This window comes from Nipponia nippon, unplaced genomic scaffold, assembly GCF_047370975.1.
Source record: "Nipponia nippon isolate SJK-2023a ecotype South Korea unplaced genomic scaffold, ASM4737097v1 scaffold_5, whole genome shotgun sequence".
Taxonomy (NCBI): Eukaryota; Metazoa; Chordata; class Aves; order Pelecaniformes; family Threskiornithidae; genus Nipponia; species Nipponia nippon.
Genome location: NW_028262369.1, coordinates 50,611,974 through 50,629,235, shown reverse-complemented (window position 1 = coordinate 50,629,235; position 17,262 = coordinate 50,611,974). Strand labels below are relative to the sequence as shown.

The window sequence follows — 17,262 nt, the reverse complement described above, 5'->3', positions numbered from 1 at the left end:
GGAGTAAAGTCCTTGCAGGTTAAAGCCGCAGAGGAGAGGGAAATCGCAGGAAAACCACTTTAGCAATCTCTCAAAGAAATTGTTTACTATAGTAATCCCCTGTGTAACTGTATCGTGATTTTAAGATCCATTTTTCCACAATTTTACTGGGTCTAGAAGCGTGTCTCCTGGAATTTGTAGATAGCATCACGAAAAGCTAATCGGCCCCATGGTACTTTCCACTTGTGTTATTTCATGGATGTGCTTGCCTTTTGCCTTGTTTTCATCAGCCTTGCCTGCATGAAACACTGCCTTGCTAGGTAGAAATCACAGTATGGGTTAAAAAAAAAAGAAAAAGCCTCAAATTGTGGGGTGTTATGGCTTTTCCAGCTCCCGTCCCTTGGAGCCTGAAGGACTTCAATTTCTTTTAGAGGGGAGTTTCGGCTTTGTGGTTCCTCTGGCTGTCTCTGTGGTCCAAAACAGGGTCTAAGGAGTATTTTGCTTTTCTTCTTATACTGGAGCAGATGCCCCTTCCCTGGGCTGGCTTGAGACCAAACCTGATTTCTGTAGGGACCAGAGGGAAAAACAACGCTGGCAAAGAGGCTCACTGTCCTATTTCTCTGCCTCTGCTAGCGTGTCAGCACCGGGCAGGGGCTGGGTTGCAGTTTTGTCATTAAACAGCGATGCTGGGGTCTGGGAGGGGGTGGCTGGGCTGGTGAGGGACTGCTGGTGTGTGCCATGGGGCTGGCCGGGCACGACACAGGCGCTTGGTGGTGCTGGTGGCTTCGGATGCTCAGCCCAGCTCCCCCGGTCCCGAAGCGCAAACAGGAGAGGAGTTTGAAATCATTATATCCTCCAAAACGCCAACTCAAGAGACTGTATTTATTCACCGAGATTGGTTATTTGCTTTGCTGTTTGGAAGCGCTCAGCCGCTGTGTTTGCAGGTAGCAAGGAGGAGCTTGGCTTGCCAGGAGCTGCCACTCTCCTCTTCCCCCACGCTGCCGGCAGCTGAGATGAGGAGAAAAACACCCGTGGCAAGCACGTGCTGGGGCCGTGGGCTGGCCTGGTGGGCTCTGCAGGCAGAGGGGTCAGCCCTGCCTGTCCCGGCTGGGTCCCTTGCCTGGAGCACTGCTCTGTGCTCTCCGGAGTCGGTAACACCAGCCATGTGGCATGGGAATCTTAGCCTCCCATTGGGCATTAGCGTTAGGCTAGTGCAGGACAAGCAACAACAGAAGTGCACGGAGAAAGCTGCTGTTTATAGCTGTGGGAGCAAGGCGAACGTGGACAGATGCAGGCACGGGAGCCAGGGCTGCCTGCTCCTTCTGCCAGCATTGCTCGCAAGGTCCGAGTCTGCCGCGACGTGCAAGCGGTTGCAGTCGTGAGCAGTTGCTGAGGTTGCATGTGGTTGCAAGGGGCCATGGGTACAAGCATGGGCACGTGTCCGGCCATGGCTCTGGGCAACCTCTGCTTGCACTGGGAGAGGCTCCAAGCGCTTCACAGGTACAGCATGGCTGGTGCAGAGAACCAGAGTCTGCTGCGTGGGAAAAGCCTGTTTCCCTGCATGGATCTGGCCGTCAGGTTGAGCTCCTGATCCTAATGTTGTGGCTCCAGTAAATTCCCAAGAACTAGTCAGCCACAGTTGCTAGCTATAAACCCAAAAGACCTCTCGTGGCACAAAGGATTGGGACTATAGGGAAGCAGGATGGCAAAAAGGTACAGGGAGCCTTAGGAGATGCCAGGGTGGAGTGCTGGGAGCCTTCTGGGTGCTTTCGCAGCAGGAGGGGAACGTTTGCTGGAGGAAGGAGAATCAAGTCCTTGGCAGCTTCCAAAATACATACAGTGCAGCGGTTGTGGGCAGATCTGTGTGCCATAGCCTCGGGGGAGATGGGGTGTGCAGGTCTTGTAGTCCTGTGCGAAGCTGAACAGCCGCCTGCAAACAGCCCGGTGGTTGCAAACGTGCTCAGTAGGTGCGAAGCGCGAGCCTGTGCATGCAGAGCCCGGCAGCACAGACTCTGCAAGAGCGGCTGCAAAATGCGAGCTGCTGCAAGAAAGGAGGTTTGTAGCCAGTGTGACTCAGCTGCCACGTGCTTCCAGCATGCCCGAGGCGCTGCAGCCAGGAGGGTGTGAGAGGAGCCCACCCTGCGGGAGCGCTGCACCCTGGCACTGCCCCAGTGTTTGGGATCTTCTCTAAATGTTGGCTGCAAAAGGGCTGAGATGAACCTCACCACGTACAAAGGTTGGGGTTTCATGCTGCTGAGTGCGGGGCTGGGTTTTCAAAAGTTGGCTTGGGCTGGTTTTGACTGTGAAGCACCAAACCTGAGATCTTCTGCTGGAGCCTAGTTTTCAAACGTGATGAAACATCCATCCTTTTTGAAACGGGGACTGTTCAGGCAGCCCTGATTTGGGGCGCTGGGAAAGGGAGGTGCCTTAAGTCACTGGCTGTGCTGGAGCACACAGATCAGAGATAGGTGTAAGGCCTGGCTGTCCTGCTCCCTGCCAGGTCTCCAGCTGGACTAGTAGCGTGGCCTTGGAGGGGCTCAGAGGAGGAATCTGTTTCAAAGCAGTTACTTTTCTGTGTGTGTACAAAATTGCTCGCCACTTGTTGGCATAAATTCTTGGGTTGTCACAGTCGTCCCTTGGGATGCTCAGCACTCAGCTGCTCTCCCCGAAGCACCTATGTGTGAACGGAGCGAGCGGGACCTGAGCATCGTGCAGGTGTGGGTGTGTTTCTCCTCTTGCCTTTTGTAGAGCAAGAGCAGTGCCTGGCTTTATGTGGCCAGGGGCCAGCAAAATTAATGACTTGACCAGGGAGGAGTTTGTTCCTGTTGGGGTTTGCTCAGACCCAAGACGAGCTGGGAAACCTCCCCAAGCCTTGGTGCTTCCAGGAGCTGCTGCAGCTCCTTTGGACATTGGTGCCTGTCCCCTGGGGCTCTTGGTCCCAAGGTGAGAGCTGCAGCGGTGCCAGCCATGTGCCGAGGGTTGTAAAGACCCCCCAAAACAGCACCTGCCCTGACACCATGGTGGTGGGCAAGAGCACTGGAGGAGCTCAGTACAACAATGGTCTTGCAGCTGGGGGCTGAGCCTGCCCTGCTGCTCCTTCGGGCACTGCGGAGGGTGAAGCTGGGAGTGTGATGGGTAACAGTGGCTCCTGGCAAGGGGCAGTGCTGGCTAGAAATGATCTCTGGGGAGAGGAGGAGGAGGGACAGAGGCTGGAGAGTGGAGGAGATGGGAGGGATGGTGAAAGAGGGAAACCACTTGGCTATTTAGCCTCTGTGCCCTGGGACGTCGCCAGGCTCTGTAGCTGGAATGCTTGCAAAGGGAAAAGGAGTCCCTTCTTGTGTGTTTTAAATGAAAACGCAACACAAAAAAATATCCTGTCGGGGAGGTATGAAAATTTAATCAACACCCAGTGCTCCTAGCAGCTCTGTAGCAAGCCCAGATCTTAATGCCTCTGCAGCTATTCCTGGCAGCTCCTGGCCGTGCAGGCGAAGCGGGGTGTGCTGTGTGCTGGAGGGGGGACGGGGGCTGCAAAAAAGTCCCTGGCACTTGTGGCACCGCAGGACGGAGCCCCTTCCTGCTTCTTCCTCTGAAATGTTAAATGCTGAGTGTTTTAAATGCAATTAAGTTAGTGAGGACTTCAGAGAGGAGACTTCAAATTCCAACCCTGAAGGTTTAAAACCTTCCTAACTTAATGAAATGAACTGTTTTCCCCCAAATGGCTCCTGTTGGTGCCCGAGCTGGCAGCTTGCATGCCGCCAGCCGTAGGTGCTGGAGCCCGTCCCCAATAGGCACGTGCACAGCAGCCAGCCTGCTTTACCCTCTTCTCCCTTTGGAAGAAACGGCTCTTTCTCCACACTCAGCAAAGCCAGACCCTCACCAGCTTGCCAAATGTTCCTGCCTTTTTTTTTTTTCCCTTTTCCCTGTGTGTGTGTGCTGAAATGACACAGCAAGAAACAAACTGTGTCTGCTGGATCCCCAGCTTTGCAGGCATGTTCTGTCACAAGCTCCCTGCCCACACCCTCCTCCCTGCCCGCGCGGGAAAGTCTCACTCCTAGACCGTCTGCCGGCAGGAGTAGGGGAGCCGAGGGGCTGGTGGAGGCACCGATGCTCCTGCACTGCCCAACAACTTCAGGCTCAAGGAGAGGAGGTAGCAGGTGGTCTCGGCACTGCCTGGCCCCCACTGCTCATCTTAAGCCCAGGGTCTCTAATTTCATTAGCGGGTTTGGTGCTGCAAATTGTGCTGGCGAGGCTTTGCAAAGCTGTTTCCAAGCCTCTCTGTTGGTGCGTGTGCTGCTGCGCATCAGGGCTGGACTGGGGGTATTGTGTTGAGTTGGGGTCCTTCTGGAAGGTTGCGTATGGGTCTGTTGCCCCAGAGCATCGCAGCCGGGGATGTTCCTCCATTTAGGAAATGTTTCACGGGGCCTGAGCTGCCTCTCTGGGCTTGCAGTGTGCTCAAAACAAAGCAGGGATCCAGCCTGGCAATCACCAGGCTCCACTGAAGAAAAACCTGAAGTTGACCCCATGAAGACCATGCGCCGCTGCAGCGTGCAGGCTCCAGGTCCAGCAGGAGAGGCAGCAGCACTGGTGCGTGTCTGAGCCTGATGCTGAGGATCTGCACTGGGAACGCCCGTGCTGCCTTAGCCAAGTGCTGGGTTTAACGAAGGTGGCAAAGCTTTGCAAATACCCTGTCAGGAAAAGTTCATCCTGCCTGCAGGGCAGTTAAGGGGGTGCTGTCATCTGGGGCTGGGGAAGGCTCAGGAGGGGTCCGGATAGGGGGAAGGTGGGGGTTCGGGAGCAGAGGTGGGGGCAGCTGGGGGGTCTCAGCGAGGGATGGCTGGGGGAGAGGAGGAGGAGGTGGAACACGTGGGGTCAGGGTCTGCGGATTGATGCTGGGGCATCTGGGTGTGGTTTCTCAGTGGATCAGAGGAGAACAGAGCAATAATTAGTCACCATACCCATAGCAAATATTTTGAAAACACTTGATTTTTAGTAATGCTTCTAGCAATGCATTTTTTGCATTCCATTTAGAATTAGAAAACAGAAAAATGAAATATTTGGGGTTCTTTCCTGTTGCCCCACTCCTTCCTCTTCCCCACGCATGCACAGACACAAGCATGCCGACGTGCTGAGGGCTTTGCTGAGCTTTCTGGGCCCCTCTGCAGGGCCTCCTGCCTGCTGCCTGTCCCCAGCACCCCCAAGCACCCCGGGGCCAGCAAAAGGCAGCGCTGCAAGCAGGGCATCGGGTGGGAGGTGCCCACCCTGCCTGGAGACCCCGGTGCGCAGCCGTGGCAGCATGCATCCTGCTGCAAGGCTAGCCCTGGCCCTGCAAAGGAAATATACCAATTTCCTCATTAACCTGATCTGGAAAAGCAAAGCATTTTCATTCAGATATTGTCCAGCACCAGGGACGCTGATGGATACCAGGCAGGGCTGGTGGGGAGTGAAGCATGGCCCTGCATGCATGAGATCAAATTACTGCTATTAAAGGGAAGAAAGAGATCTGTTACTGTGTTGGGGAGAGCAGCAGCAGGTGTCAAGGTCTTGAGGGAACCAGTTAGGTCAGGGAATCTGCTATAAGGTATTTTTTTAATTATTTTTTTCCCCCTTTTTGCTGGAGTATGGAGATATTGAGGCTGCTCCTGCTGGCCTGCATGTGTTTCTCAGCTGGATGCAGCTGTGGTTTGCAGGGAGGATCAGGTTGGGGGCCGCGGAGGTGATGCTGGGGGGATGGCGCATGTCGCCACCAGGCAAAGCCCATTGGGTGTTGCCAAGCTGAGGATTTGGCATACAAATCATGGGAGCTGTGATATTTTTGCACCCACTGTCCCATCAGGTCCGCTCTGCCCCCGTGCCGGGCAGCAAGCCCCTGGGAAGTGCTGGGGAAGGCAGGCACAGCGCCCAGGGCAAAGCCATCTGAGATCCTGGCTTTTCCTCTTATCCCCAAACCTCCTCACTAGGATTGCAGACTGGGGGACAGGCAGACCTCTCCTGCCCAGCTGCTGCAGTTGAGATGGTTTGGTCACCCCATCCCTGCCCATTCAAGCCTCCCTGCAATGCAGGCAAAGCCATGGGTCCCTGTGGGAGCTCTCTGTGGGGTGGGACATCCCTGGCAGAGGACCACAGTGAGAGCAGTGAGGATGGGGCCACCCGTGCCACTGGAGGTCCTGTGGACTTCCCCCCTGCCCCATAGCACAGCACTGCTGTATCCCCCGAGCACGTCACGGCCAGTCAGTTACAGTAATAAATGTATATTACCCCAATCTAATTATGTGCCGTTTTGGTCTGGATTCAAACAGAAACCGCAGAGGCTCTTTCTAATGCAGATGGATTTTGAGAGGGGATTTGACTGCCTATGGGGCATCAGCGTGGGCAGTTGACGTTGGCCAAGCTGGTCATGGAGGTCTCCAGGATGCAGCCCCTGCTGGGAAAGGGGCAGAAAACTCCCTTCCTCTCCAGGGAAAGCCTGAAGTGGGAGCCCACCCCTGTTACTAGACACCAGAGAATCAACAAGGGTGGATTGCTGTCTGAATGAAGCCAGCAGCTCCCTGTGTCCTGCTGCTCCACAAATGGGTTGGGTGCCCACAGCCTCAGTCCTCAGTCCCCCTCCCCAAGCTGGTGGGCAATGAGTGACCATTAAAGGTGCCCTGCACAGGCAGAACATGCTCTCTGTTTATTTTTAGGTAGGAGAGACTGAATTTGTGGGTTATTTTGGTTTTTTCCCCCCCTTCCCCTATAGCAAAGAAATCCTAAAGTTTCCCATGCAAGCGCAGCCTGAGGGAGGGTATGTGTGGGCTGCGAGCTTGTGCTTTGCATTCAACTCGGGTATATATTTAAGATTTCTTTAGATTTCTGGCCCCCCGAGTGAGACCTGCTTTTGCAGTTCCCTGCGCCTTTTCCCACCCTTTGAAAAAAAAAAAAAACCAAAAAAACTAAAAAACAAAAAGCAACACAAGAGCTGCCGAAAGAATAACCCTGTACTGGGGGTTGAGAATCAAGAGTCAGCGGGGGCTCCTTTGCCGGGTGGGCACCCACCGTGCTGGCTCCGTTACCCCACAAGGGTCCTGCTCCCACGACTTGGTGGTGTCATTTATAGGCTTGGAGGCTTTGCTGGCAGCGGGACGGGTCGTGTCCGAGATGTGAATGTGGTGGTTCAGCTCCAGCTGGGTGTCACCACCGATGCCTTGCGTGAGAAACACCGTTGGGTGCGTAGTCCCTTGGGGAAGCTGTGGCTCCCTGGTCTTCACTGACAAGCTCATGTTGGTTGTGTTGGTGCCTCGAATATGCGTGGAGGCAGTAGCAAATGTGTTTCTTGGTCTGGTGGCCATGGGAGAGCTTGGGTGGTGGTGGTGGTTTAGGTGGTGGGGTGCATAACAAAAAGGTGGTTGTCTTAAAGGGAAGGGAAGAAGCAGCAAAGATCAGCCATGAGGCAGCTCCTCTGTTTCCCAAAGGGCTTGGGTGAACGATGGGGACTTGGTCTGCAGCACAGGGAGCCGAGCATTGCTGCAAGGCTGGGGCAAAAGCAAGGAATTTCTTGGTTAAACGAGTTACCTCATTCAAGCAATTTGAGGATTAAACTCCTTGTGTCTACCCTGACTTCTGCACATGACGACCTCCTCCTACCTTCAGCAAATGGGAAAAAAACTGTGGGAAAGCACAGTGGACCAAGGGGAACCATTGCCTATGGAGTGATATTAAGAACAAACGATGCCCCGAAGGGATGGGAAAAGGGGCTGGCTGCTCAGTAAAGACAACTACATCTTGGTGCTGAAGAAGTTGGGAAGTGCTATGGGAGCTGCCAAAAGTTGTGCTGACATGGACCTTGTGAAGGATGCTCAAAGGGGCGGCAAGCAGCTCCCTACAGATGGAAGCAAGGCACGGTGAAGCGACAGCTGGGGAGATTTGGGCATGGATCGATATTTCATCCTGGCTTTTGGTCAACACAAAGACAGAGGCCACAAAAAGGGCTGGATAGTGGGAACAAGGACATGGCCACGAGCGCAGCTGATGTGGAAGCCAAGTGCCGAGACCATCCCAGCACTCGGGATGGCTTCCCCCCCTGGCTCTCAGAGGGAGCTGGCACATGAAATGGCAGGTCTGGTAACAAGTATTTTTAACAACTCCATCGAGTTGGGGGAGGCACCATCTGACTGGAGAATAGCGAATGCGATGCCTATATTTAAAAGCGGGGGGAGGAGGGGAATAAAAGTAAGGCAGGCAGGAATAGGACTGTAAGCCTGACCTCGATCGCATGCCATTTTGGAACAGATTTGGAAGGGAAAAGAGGGAAATGAATCATGGGTTTGCCAAAGGTAGGTCATGCCAGGCTAACCTGGCATCGGAGACCTGGAAACGTGTAGAGCTGCTCTTTGTAGTAAAGCTTTTGCTATGGGAAAGTGTTAATGAAGCAGAGAAGAGAGGAAGGAGAAGAGGAGCTCTGCAAGGCTGGCAGGGAAGCGAGCAGCGTCAGGATGGTGCTGAGTGGTGTTAAGGGGATGTAGTGGCTGGTAGTGACCAGTGGGGCTCCTCAGGGATGAGTCATGGGCTTTCCTGCTTCCAGCTTATAGCCTCGGCTGGCTTCCTGGAGCTGGGGGGATGGAGGCTGCCACCGGGGCTGGAGCAGTTTGAGGGCTGGAGGAAGACATGTGGGATGCAGTGAGAAATGGAAAGCCGTGTGCTTGTTGAGGAACAGCAGAGATATCTGCTAGGAATCCAGGTCTTGCTAATTGGGAAGTAACAGCATGGAGGAGGATGAGATGAGATGAGATGAGATGAGCGAGTGACCGCAGGGTGACCACAGGCCAGTGGTGCCCCGGAGGGGCAGGGAGGTTTGCAGGCAGGATGGCGAAGTCTCGGTAGCATCATGCAGGGGTGGAGTAGAACCCATCAGGATCTCTCGCTCTGGTCTCCTGTGTCCAGGGAAGATGAACTGAGCCTGGACTGGAGCAGGGAAGGGGCTGCTAGATAAAATAGAGAGGGAGAGCCAGTCATACAAGAGAGAACCGGAGGAACCTTGCTTTGGCTAGCAAAGCAGAGGCTGGGGATGGCCATGATAGCTATCTATAAATACATCAGGATGGGAAACAGTATTTCAGCCAAAGGGCAATGCTAGTAAAACAACAGAGTGATGTATAAAATGACCACAAATAAATTTAGGCTGAAAATTAGAGCAGCCATTAGAGAATCTGCTTGAGGAACTTTCCAGTGGGAATAGTGAGTTTTTGGGGTACAGTTGACAAAAGTCTGGGGAAGATTGCATGACGCAAGGGGGTCTGGACTCAGCAACTCTGTGAGACCCTGTCAGTCTGCGTCCTTTCTCAGGCAAACACAGCCAGCTGTGGCAGTTCCTTTGGTTTTCTGGGCAGACATGCTTCAGCGTTGGGAGTGGAGAGATGGGAAAACATTCACTCACGTGTGTATGCACATATGGGCATGCACGTATGCTGTTCTGTGTGCTGATGCCCTGCTGCATCGGATGCTTTGTGGTCATGCTCTCTGCCCTGGGCTAGAGAAGCAGTGGAAGATACAGGGCCTGTGAAATGCCAAGCCCCTTGTGTTTCCCAAACAAGCCACCTTGTCCCCCTGGCTGGGTCCTCTGCAGCCTGGTACCCAAAGGTACCAGAGCAACTATTCCAGCTCCTTGGGGAATAAAAGGGCAAATTTTGGCAGTTGGAGCGGCTGAGCAGGTACCAGATGATGGGCTGGAGCCACCGCAGCCTGGCTGGGCATCACCAGCTCCTGGTTTTGTAGGGAGCATTGGGATGTGCCCTGGGAAATTTTGTCTTGGGGTTAGAGAGTCCTGGCAAAGCTGGCACCAGCCAGGGGACCCATGTGGCTGCTCGGAGCAGGACTGTTCTAGGCCTCCTGACATCATCCTGGGTGGCTGGGACCATTCCTGAGCTTGCTGTGGTCAGTGGTGTGTCCTTGGGTATGTGGGGTCCATGGCCACAGCTCCCCATCCCCTCCTTTGCCCCAGCAGTGCCCCTCCTGGAGCCACTGGCTGCTGGTAGTGCTGGACATGTAACCCCCCAAACCCCCTAAAACCTCTCTAATCCTCTTTACCTCCACCCCCCTGGGAGCTGGGTACACAAATGCATGTAGAGGTGGAGATCGCAGACAGCCTGTCTTGGCAGGGCCCTGCTGAGCCCCTGCCTCAGCTTTCCCAGCTATGGGTCCCTGGTGCCACCAGCTTTGGTCATGTCCACAAACTGCAGTGGGAAGAGGTGGTCTGGGTGCTGCTGCTGGTATCACTGGCTGATAACCCCGGGGAAATTGCCCTCTGCTCCATCATCTCATCCCTGTCTCCCACTCCATCTCCTGCTGTGCATCACTGGAGGGGGGAAGGCCAAAAGAGGGGTGGTGATGGCCCAGCCCTGGGGAAGATATCTTCTTCACCTGTAGGAAAGGAGCTAATCTGTTTTGCATCCCCTGTGCCAAGGACCTTGGGGAAAGCCCATGGTTTTTGGGCAGGATCCAGTTTCAAAGGCGAGCGATCCTGGCACAGGTGGCAGGTACGCACTGGCATTTTGGCGGGGAGCTGAAGCCTAGCCAAGCTTGGGCTGAGGAGTTTCACAATGCCTTGAAGACTAATGCCATGGCAAACGGTGCTGTCAGAGCAGAGCACAGTGGCCTTGGGTGTCTTTGGAGGGTGGTGATGAGCATTGGCTATACAGGATTCCCATGTGTCATTCCCACCTCCCTGTGCTCGCTTCTCCTGTGGCCCCAAGGAAAGGGGCAGTGGTGGCCTGGGGCTCTTGAAAGGTGCAGGACCTTGAGAAGATGCGTGTGGTTTCCCTGGTGCTGAAGGAGGAGGGCGGTGAGTCTTTCCAGATGCTTTCCCCAACCTCGAAGTCCTTACTGCTGCTGTGTGCAAAGAGCTGGGGTCTGCCCACAGCATCCCTTTCCTGGTGCTGTGATCGGTGCCTGCGGTGGGATGTGCTGGCATTGTCCTTCCTGCCTTGGGCTCAGCGTCAGGGTGGTGGGGATGCCTGGCTGAGGTTCCCGCTGACGCCTTGGTCACTGGAGGAAGACTCCAGTGTGGTGGCTTTCTCTCCCCCTTGGACGTTCACTTCTTCCCTTGCAGAGCCTTGTCTCGGCTCCTGCACTGGCTGACCGGGAGATGTGCCAATGACTCAGATGAAGATGAGGGCTTAATTAGCACGGGGAGAAGGGGGAAGAGAGAGAAAAGAGAAAGAGTCTTTCATTGCAACAAGATTGATACCACCTCCCCCAGACAGTCACGTTCTGCCGCATCACCCTCCAGCCCGGCGTCATGTGCGCCGTGCCTGACACCAGAGGACAAATGAGGCCCGGGAAGCAGCTGTGAGGTACAGAGGGGCACTGCTTTATTAAAAGCCTCAGTGAATAAATGTCTGGAGGTATAGAGCAGGGCTTGCCAGCAGCCTTTTTAGCTGCCGGGCTTTGCCGCATGGTTAGAGTGACCCTCCACTCTCAGCTTCTTGAGGTTGGGGTAATGCACCTGGGGCAGGAGGGTGTCTGCAATATATTAGTGATGATGCTGTCAGCAAAACGCTGATTTGAAGGTGTGGGTCTTGTCCGCACCAGCCCCTTTCCCCCTGTGCATGGAAGGATGAGCATTGACTGCTTCTTCTTTAGCCGCCAGCTTTGCTGGCCCTAAGGCACCTTATAAATCTTTCCCCCTTAACCTGTACCATGCTTGGCAGGCACTGCTGCTGCGGGGCTGCTTTGCCCTGTCTCGGTGGGATGCACAGGGGAGCACCGAATCAAGCTGCCGGGGGCGGGGGGGGGGGGGGGGGCGGCACACTTAAGGTGGCCCCCCCCATCCTCAGCACCCCGATTTCAGGCCACAGCGCCCTGCACCTCTGACTATACTATTGTCTGAACAGCCCCTGCATCCCTGCAGAGATAGCAGGAGGAGGCAGATCTCCTCCTGCCCGATGAGGGCTGGAGACCATGGAGGAGAGCGTGGCTGGGGCAGGATGCCAAGGGGCATCGGGGCACTGATGGCTGGGAGCCCCTGTCTGGGCATATCTGCCTGCAGAGGCAGCTGCCCGTTGGCTGTCAAGGCTTGGAGCGGGCATGGTCACATCACCCCGAGGAGCCTGGTGTTGTCAGCCTGGAGGGAGAATTGCCACTGCGTCTGAGCTAATGCACCCTCCTTCTGCCCCGGGTGCTGGTGTTGAACATAACATCACACGTGTTTTTTCTTTTCCCCTCCAGACCAATGATGCCTTAGGAGCCACCTGGAACTGGCTGTACTTCATCCCCCTCATCATCATTGGATCCTTCTTTGTCCTCAACCTTGTCCTGGGAGTGCTGTCGGGGTAAGCGAGATGCCATCCTTTCCCTCCAGGCCATGCTCGTCCCCTGCCTCTTAGCCCCAAGGCTGGCCCCTGGTACTGCCGTGCCCCCCAGGACCCCAGTAGCTGGTTCCCCCTGTCCCCTCCATGCCTGCCTGCCTGCCCCACAGTGAGGGATCTCTCCTTGGCTCTGCCTACCTTCTTTGCTCCCTGGGGAGCCAGAAAAGGGGCAGAGTTGAAGATGCTTTCTTGTTGTTTCACCTTGCTGAAGAGCTCATGGTTTTGGTCACCTGCGAGAAATGGTCGGTGTCAGTCTTCTGGCTGCTTGGGACCTGCTGGAAGGGAGAGACGTGGGGGAGCTTTATGGAAATGTGCTTGAGTCTGGGATATGTTTGTATTGGGGTGCGCATTTGCTGGCTGATGGAGTGTGGTGGGTGTGGGTTGGGATGGGTTTGGGGCACAAGTGGGAGTGATGCAAGGTATCTCCATGCTGTGGAGGAGCTGTGGCCAGGAGGATGTGCCTGGTGCCAGATGCACACTGGCGAGGGTAAGGGTGCCTGGGGTGCACGTAGACAAGCCAGGGACGTGAGGACAATGCAACTGTCCCTGTTCCGCTCTTCCCAGGGGAAAGGAGGGTTGAATCCAAGCTATTAAGCTGGGTTTGGAGAGAAAAAGGCTTCTTGTCTCCATGACAATGAACTGTGGTTGCATCAGCACATCTTCAATTGCTGGCGGGGTGGGTGCATGGGGAGAGCATGCCCTCTCTGGCACTGGGAGGGGGATGTGGGCTCCTCTGCACTTGCCGCAGGTGGCAATGGGAACCCCGTGCCCAGCAGCGGGTCATTTTTTTCCTAATCGCCCATCACAGAAAAAAAAAAAAAGCCACCGTAGCACTATTTTGGCCCACTGGAAAGCCCTTAGATGCAGGGATCAATGTGGAGACTGGCCCTGGTCATCTTTGTCACTGTCCTAAGTGTCCCTGTGAGTTTGGGTGTGATGGTGGTGGTTTCAGGAGTGCTTCTGGAGCAGCAGGCTGGGCTTCAGGGTTTGTTGGTGGGTTGAATATCCCCAACTCTCAGTCTGGGGTCTGACTGAGTCCAGGGGCTCTGGGGACAGGCTGCAGGAAGGGTTTCACGCTGCCTTGCAGAGAGGGACCTCTCATGGGATGAAGACGTCCAAGCAGTGTTGGGTGGCTTTTGCATTTCTTATGCCACATCCAGCTTGGGGATTTGAGCAAAGGCGAGCTGGGTGTCAGTGTCAAGCAGGAACTTTCCTACAAAAGCCCAGAGAAGGAATGTTAGGAAGCTTGGTGCTAGGCAGCTAGAAAAGCCCCTTACTTGCAGTGTTGAATCGTGCCAACGTAGTGTGTTGTGTGGACTCTGAGGCTTTTGCTTCTGGTGTGATGCTGAGAGCCGCCTGGGGACGCAGCGAGGTAGCACCGCTCTGGCCTGCGAGCCAGCCACAGGCAGGAGGACCACACGGTGGCCGGTGGGATGCCCGACCCGTGCCCTGGTCCATGCTCAGTGCTTGCCTGCACGGGGACTGTGTGAGGCAGCTGTTCCCGCACCCGCTGAATTGGATGCAGTTGTCTAGGGCTCTTCCCAGGCACCGGCTGGCATTTCGACTGTTTGTTTATCGCTAATAGGGTTTGTATTGGGGAAGGATGCAAGTGGGTGGGTGGCCTAATTGGCAATGGAGATGCTCTTGTGGCGTGCCAGATACCTAGGGAAAAGCGTGACTGCTCAGCTCCCCGGAGGGCTGAGTGAGGTGAGGGGAGGCTGTGAGCTGGGCTCTGCCACCCCATGGCAAGGCCACTGTGCATGCCCTCCTGCCTGGCCACGGCCACAGACATCCTTTGTGGCTCAGTGGATGCAGTACCTCGGCGGTGGTGAAGCATCCTCTTGCCAAAGCTGCTGCTGGAGCCGCAGAGGGGTGCGACGCGAGGCAGGAGAAGGCACTTCTGCACGCAAACAATGTATGTCCTTGAGTGCTATAAGTCGCTTTGCTTGCTTAGTTTTTATTGGTTTTAACGCTCCTTGCAATTCTTTTGTGCTGGAAGAGAGCACTTGGCTCTGCTGTGGGAGGGGAAGGGTGACCTTTCCATCCCCCAGCCTCTGAGCTTGATGAGCAGGCAGGGTCTGGCTGGATCCCCCTGCACACCCCGCGGCTGGGCTGAGCTGGGAGGAGAAGGTCACTTTGGGGATGAGCTCCATGGAAACACCTCCACGCAAAGGAAACCTTTCCCCAGTGTTACAGTACTGCCTTGGGGGAAGACAGGCAGCCATGCCCAGCTAACTGAAACCACAGTCGCTCTATTAACTTGGGGCGCAGCGGTGAGCGGCAAGCCCTGGTAGCCTGTTTGCAGAAACCTGGACCCACATTGCTTTCAAACTGCACCATCTGCACTGGCGAATAACAAGGTCCGCTCAGGATTTCCAGCCTTCTTCTCAAAGTTCATGCTCGCGAGCTGCTGCAGAACTGCCTCTCTGCCCTCGCTTTGTCTTGGCAGCGGTTTTCTTTGGGGAAACAATCAAACACCCGAGGCAGGTCCTGAATGCGAAGAGGCTGCAGGAGGACATTTGTATGTTTAACTTGCCACCATCAGAAGTTTGCCGGAGCCCAGATTTAGCAATCTTCTGGTTGCGATGCGCATCTCTCCCAACAGTCAGTTCCCCAACTGTTAAGCTGAGGCATGACCTCCGTGATGTAAACAGCCTGGATCCATCTGCTCCTAAGCACAAAGTATGTGGGAGAGGAAAAGAAATTATTTCCATCATACTGAGGCTCCTCGATTTTTCTCTCTAAATACTAGCACGCACACATGCGCTGGAATTGCATGCAACGCTATTAAGAGGAGATGGAGTCGCTCCAGGCAGGGGCTTGGAGAGCCAGTTCTTCTGGGGCTTTGGCATTTATTACTGTGTCTATTAACTTTCCCCCTCTATGTGTGCAATTAGGGATCAATTAATTCTAACTGAAAGCGGGAAAGAAAAAAAAATTGGCCCTGTTCCTCTTTGAGAGCAGGTATGAAGCCCAAGGAGATGTGACTGCTCAGCTTTTAAAGCTACACAAGCTACCAAAATAATCCTGGCAGAAGAGAGTCAGTGGGAGCGAGTGAGGATGGAGCATCAGCTGAAATGCCCTATTTTCTGCCATGTGGCAGCCAGTGGATTTGGGAGCTCAGGAAGATGCTGAGACTCATATCAAGTGTTGCCTGCTGCCGTCCTGTGGTCTGAGGTTGGTGTCATCCAGCACCCTGCCGCAGTGGGGCAGGGTGCACCTGCAGCTCTGTACCTCTTCCCAGGGAAAACTGCTGTAGTGCTGAGAGAGAATCGCGTGCTGCAGGAGGAGTAGGAGGGGTGGACGGGACCTCCTCCTTCCCTGCGGCTGATGGCCCGTTGTGGGCAGTGCCCTGCGGTCGGTCAGCTCTCAGTCAGGGGGATGCAGAAGTTGCACGTGCCCCATGCCAGAGATTTGCAAAGAGCTGCTCTCCTTTCTTTGTGAAATGGTTTGGTTTGGTTTGGTTTTTTTTCTCAGCTGTTTCTTATGTAAAACAATTTGGATCTGTGTGTTCAGGCTGCATCTCCAGACCAGCAGAGATTGGCTCAGAGCTGCACTGTCCTGTCCCTGCTGCCTGTGGCATGCATGGTGCTGCAGTGGCAGTAATGCCATACCATTAATGACCACAGCTCACCACTGGTCCTGTCCTAGCCACTGCAGAAGTCCTGCCTGCTTTGCCCCTCCTGGCAAGAGGATGGCTTATGTCTAGCTTGTTGCTGGGAGCAAGAAGATGAAAGAATGAAGATAAAAAATAAGCCGTGCTTGGAGGTATAACATTGAGGACTCATGCGGAGTTTCTGATACCAGACGGGCTGTGTTTTGACTCTTTTCCATCTCCCTTTCCCCAGCCCCTGCAGAGAAAAAATGGTTTGCAATTGCCGTCCTCCATTCACTGCAGCATCTGTCCTCCTGTTGAGGGCTGGTAGACTCCTTTCCCCTATCCAGTCTCATACTTCCAGCCCCTTTCCAGGGTAACAAAGCTGCTGTGATTACTGGTATTCGTGGTCCACGGCAATAGCCGAGTGGGTGCAGAGTGGAAGGGGATGCTGCCCAACCTGGGAAGGCTGGGTCCTCGGGTCTGCCAAGGAGGAGACCTCTGGAAGCTGATGGCAGAGCAAGAAGTTGAGCACAATGGCAAGAAAAATGAAATCCATCTGCCTCGTACCAAACAAGAGAGTAATTTAAATCCTCCTAATTGCTTCCACTCATCCTGGTGATGTTAAGTCTTTTCTCCCTTTCTTTTCTGCCCCCCACCCCCAGCTCTTGCACTAAGCCTTTGAAAGAAGCGACTAATGTTATAATTAAAGGATCAATTTGGCAAGATTTCTTTGTCTTAAGATCTTCTTTCTTTCAGGTTGGGTTAGCACTGTGTTCCCAGTCTCCGGAGAGTTTTCTTCAGCTCCTTCAGGAGCCTTCTGTACCATCTCTGAAATCTTTTCTCTTCATTTAATTTGAACTTTTTTCCCATCCAATTTTGAGGCATAACAAACGATGAATAAAATTAAGGTTTATAGCAATTAATAATAAGGGCGTTAAAGGAACAAGTGTACATTTTCAATGGAGGCAGGTTTTTTTTTCCCAGCTCTACGCAAAACCTGGGCCCCGTGCGTTCAAGCTGGATCAGGTGGTTTGAAGCCAGAAATGCTGGGAAGAGGATTAATGTCTCAGAGGTAGGCAGTTTGTGGAGGTGAAAGCAGGGAGACATGTTGCCACAATGCAGGAAGGCTTGTGGGGAGATCGTGAGGGACAGCAAGAGGCCAACAAACATGGCTGAGAAATATCATATTGGAAGCATGAAAGCTTGGAAGCATTGTTTGTTTTGTTTTGTTTTTTTCTTTAATGGTTGCAGCATCTCAGGGAGTGGCTGGGATGAGGTGTAAAATGGCTGTGCCCATTGTGTGTTTGGGGATCCACTAGTTGGAACCACTTTTGAATGGGGGTGTGG

At 54.2% G+C, this 17,262-nt stretch overlaps 1 protein-coding gene across 1 annotated transcript in view; it reads left to right on the top strand.

Annotated features, from left to right (window-relative positions):
- Window positions 1-17,262, top strand: part of CACNA1E (calcium voltage-gated channel subunit alpha1 E) — a 161,750-nt gene that overhangs the window by 88,287 nt on the left and 56,201 nt on the right. The window contains exon 9 of the mRNA XM_087734697.1: window positions 12,178-12,281. Within this exon, the coding sequence (XP_087590823.1) occupies window positions 12,178-12,281 (104 nt within the window). The remainder of the gene's footprint in view (window positions 1-12,177; window positions 12,282-17,262) is intronic.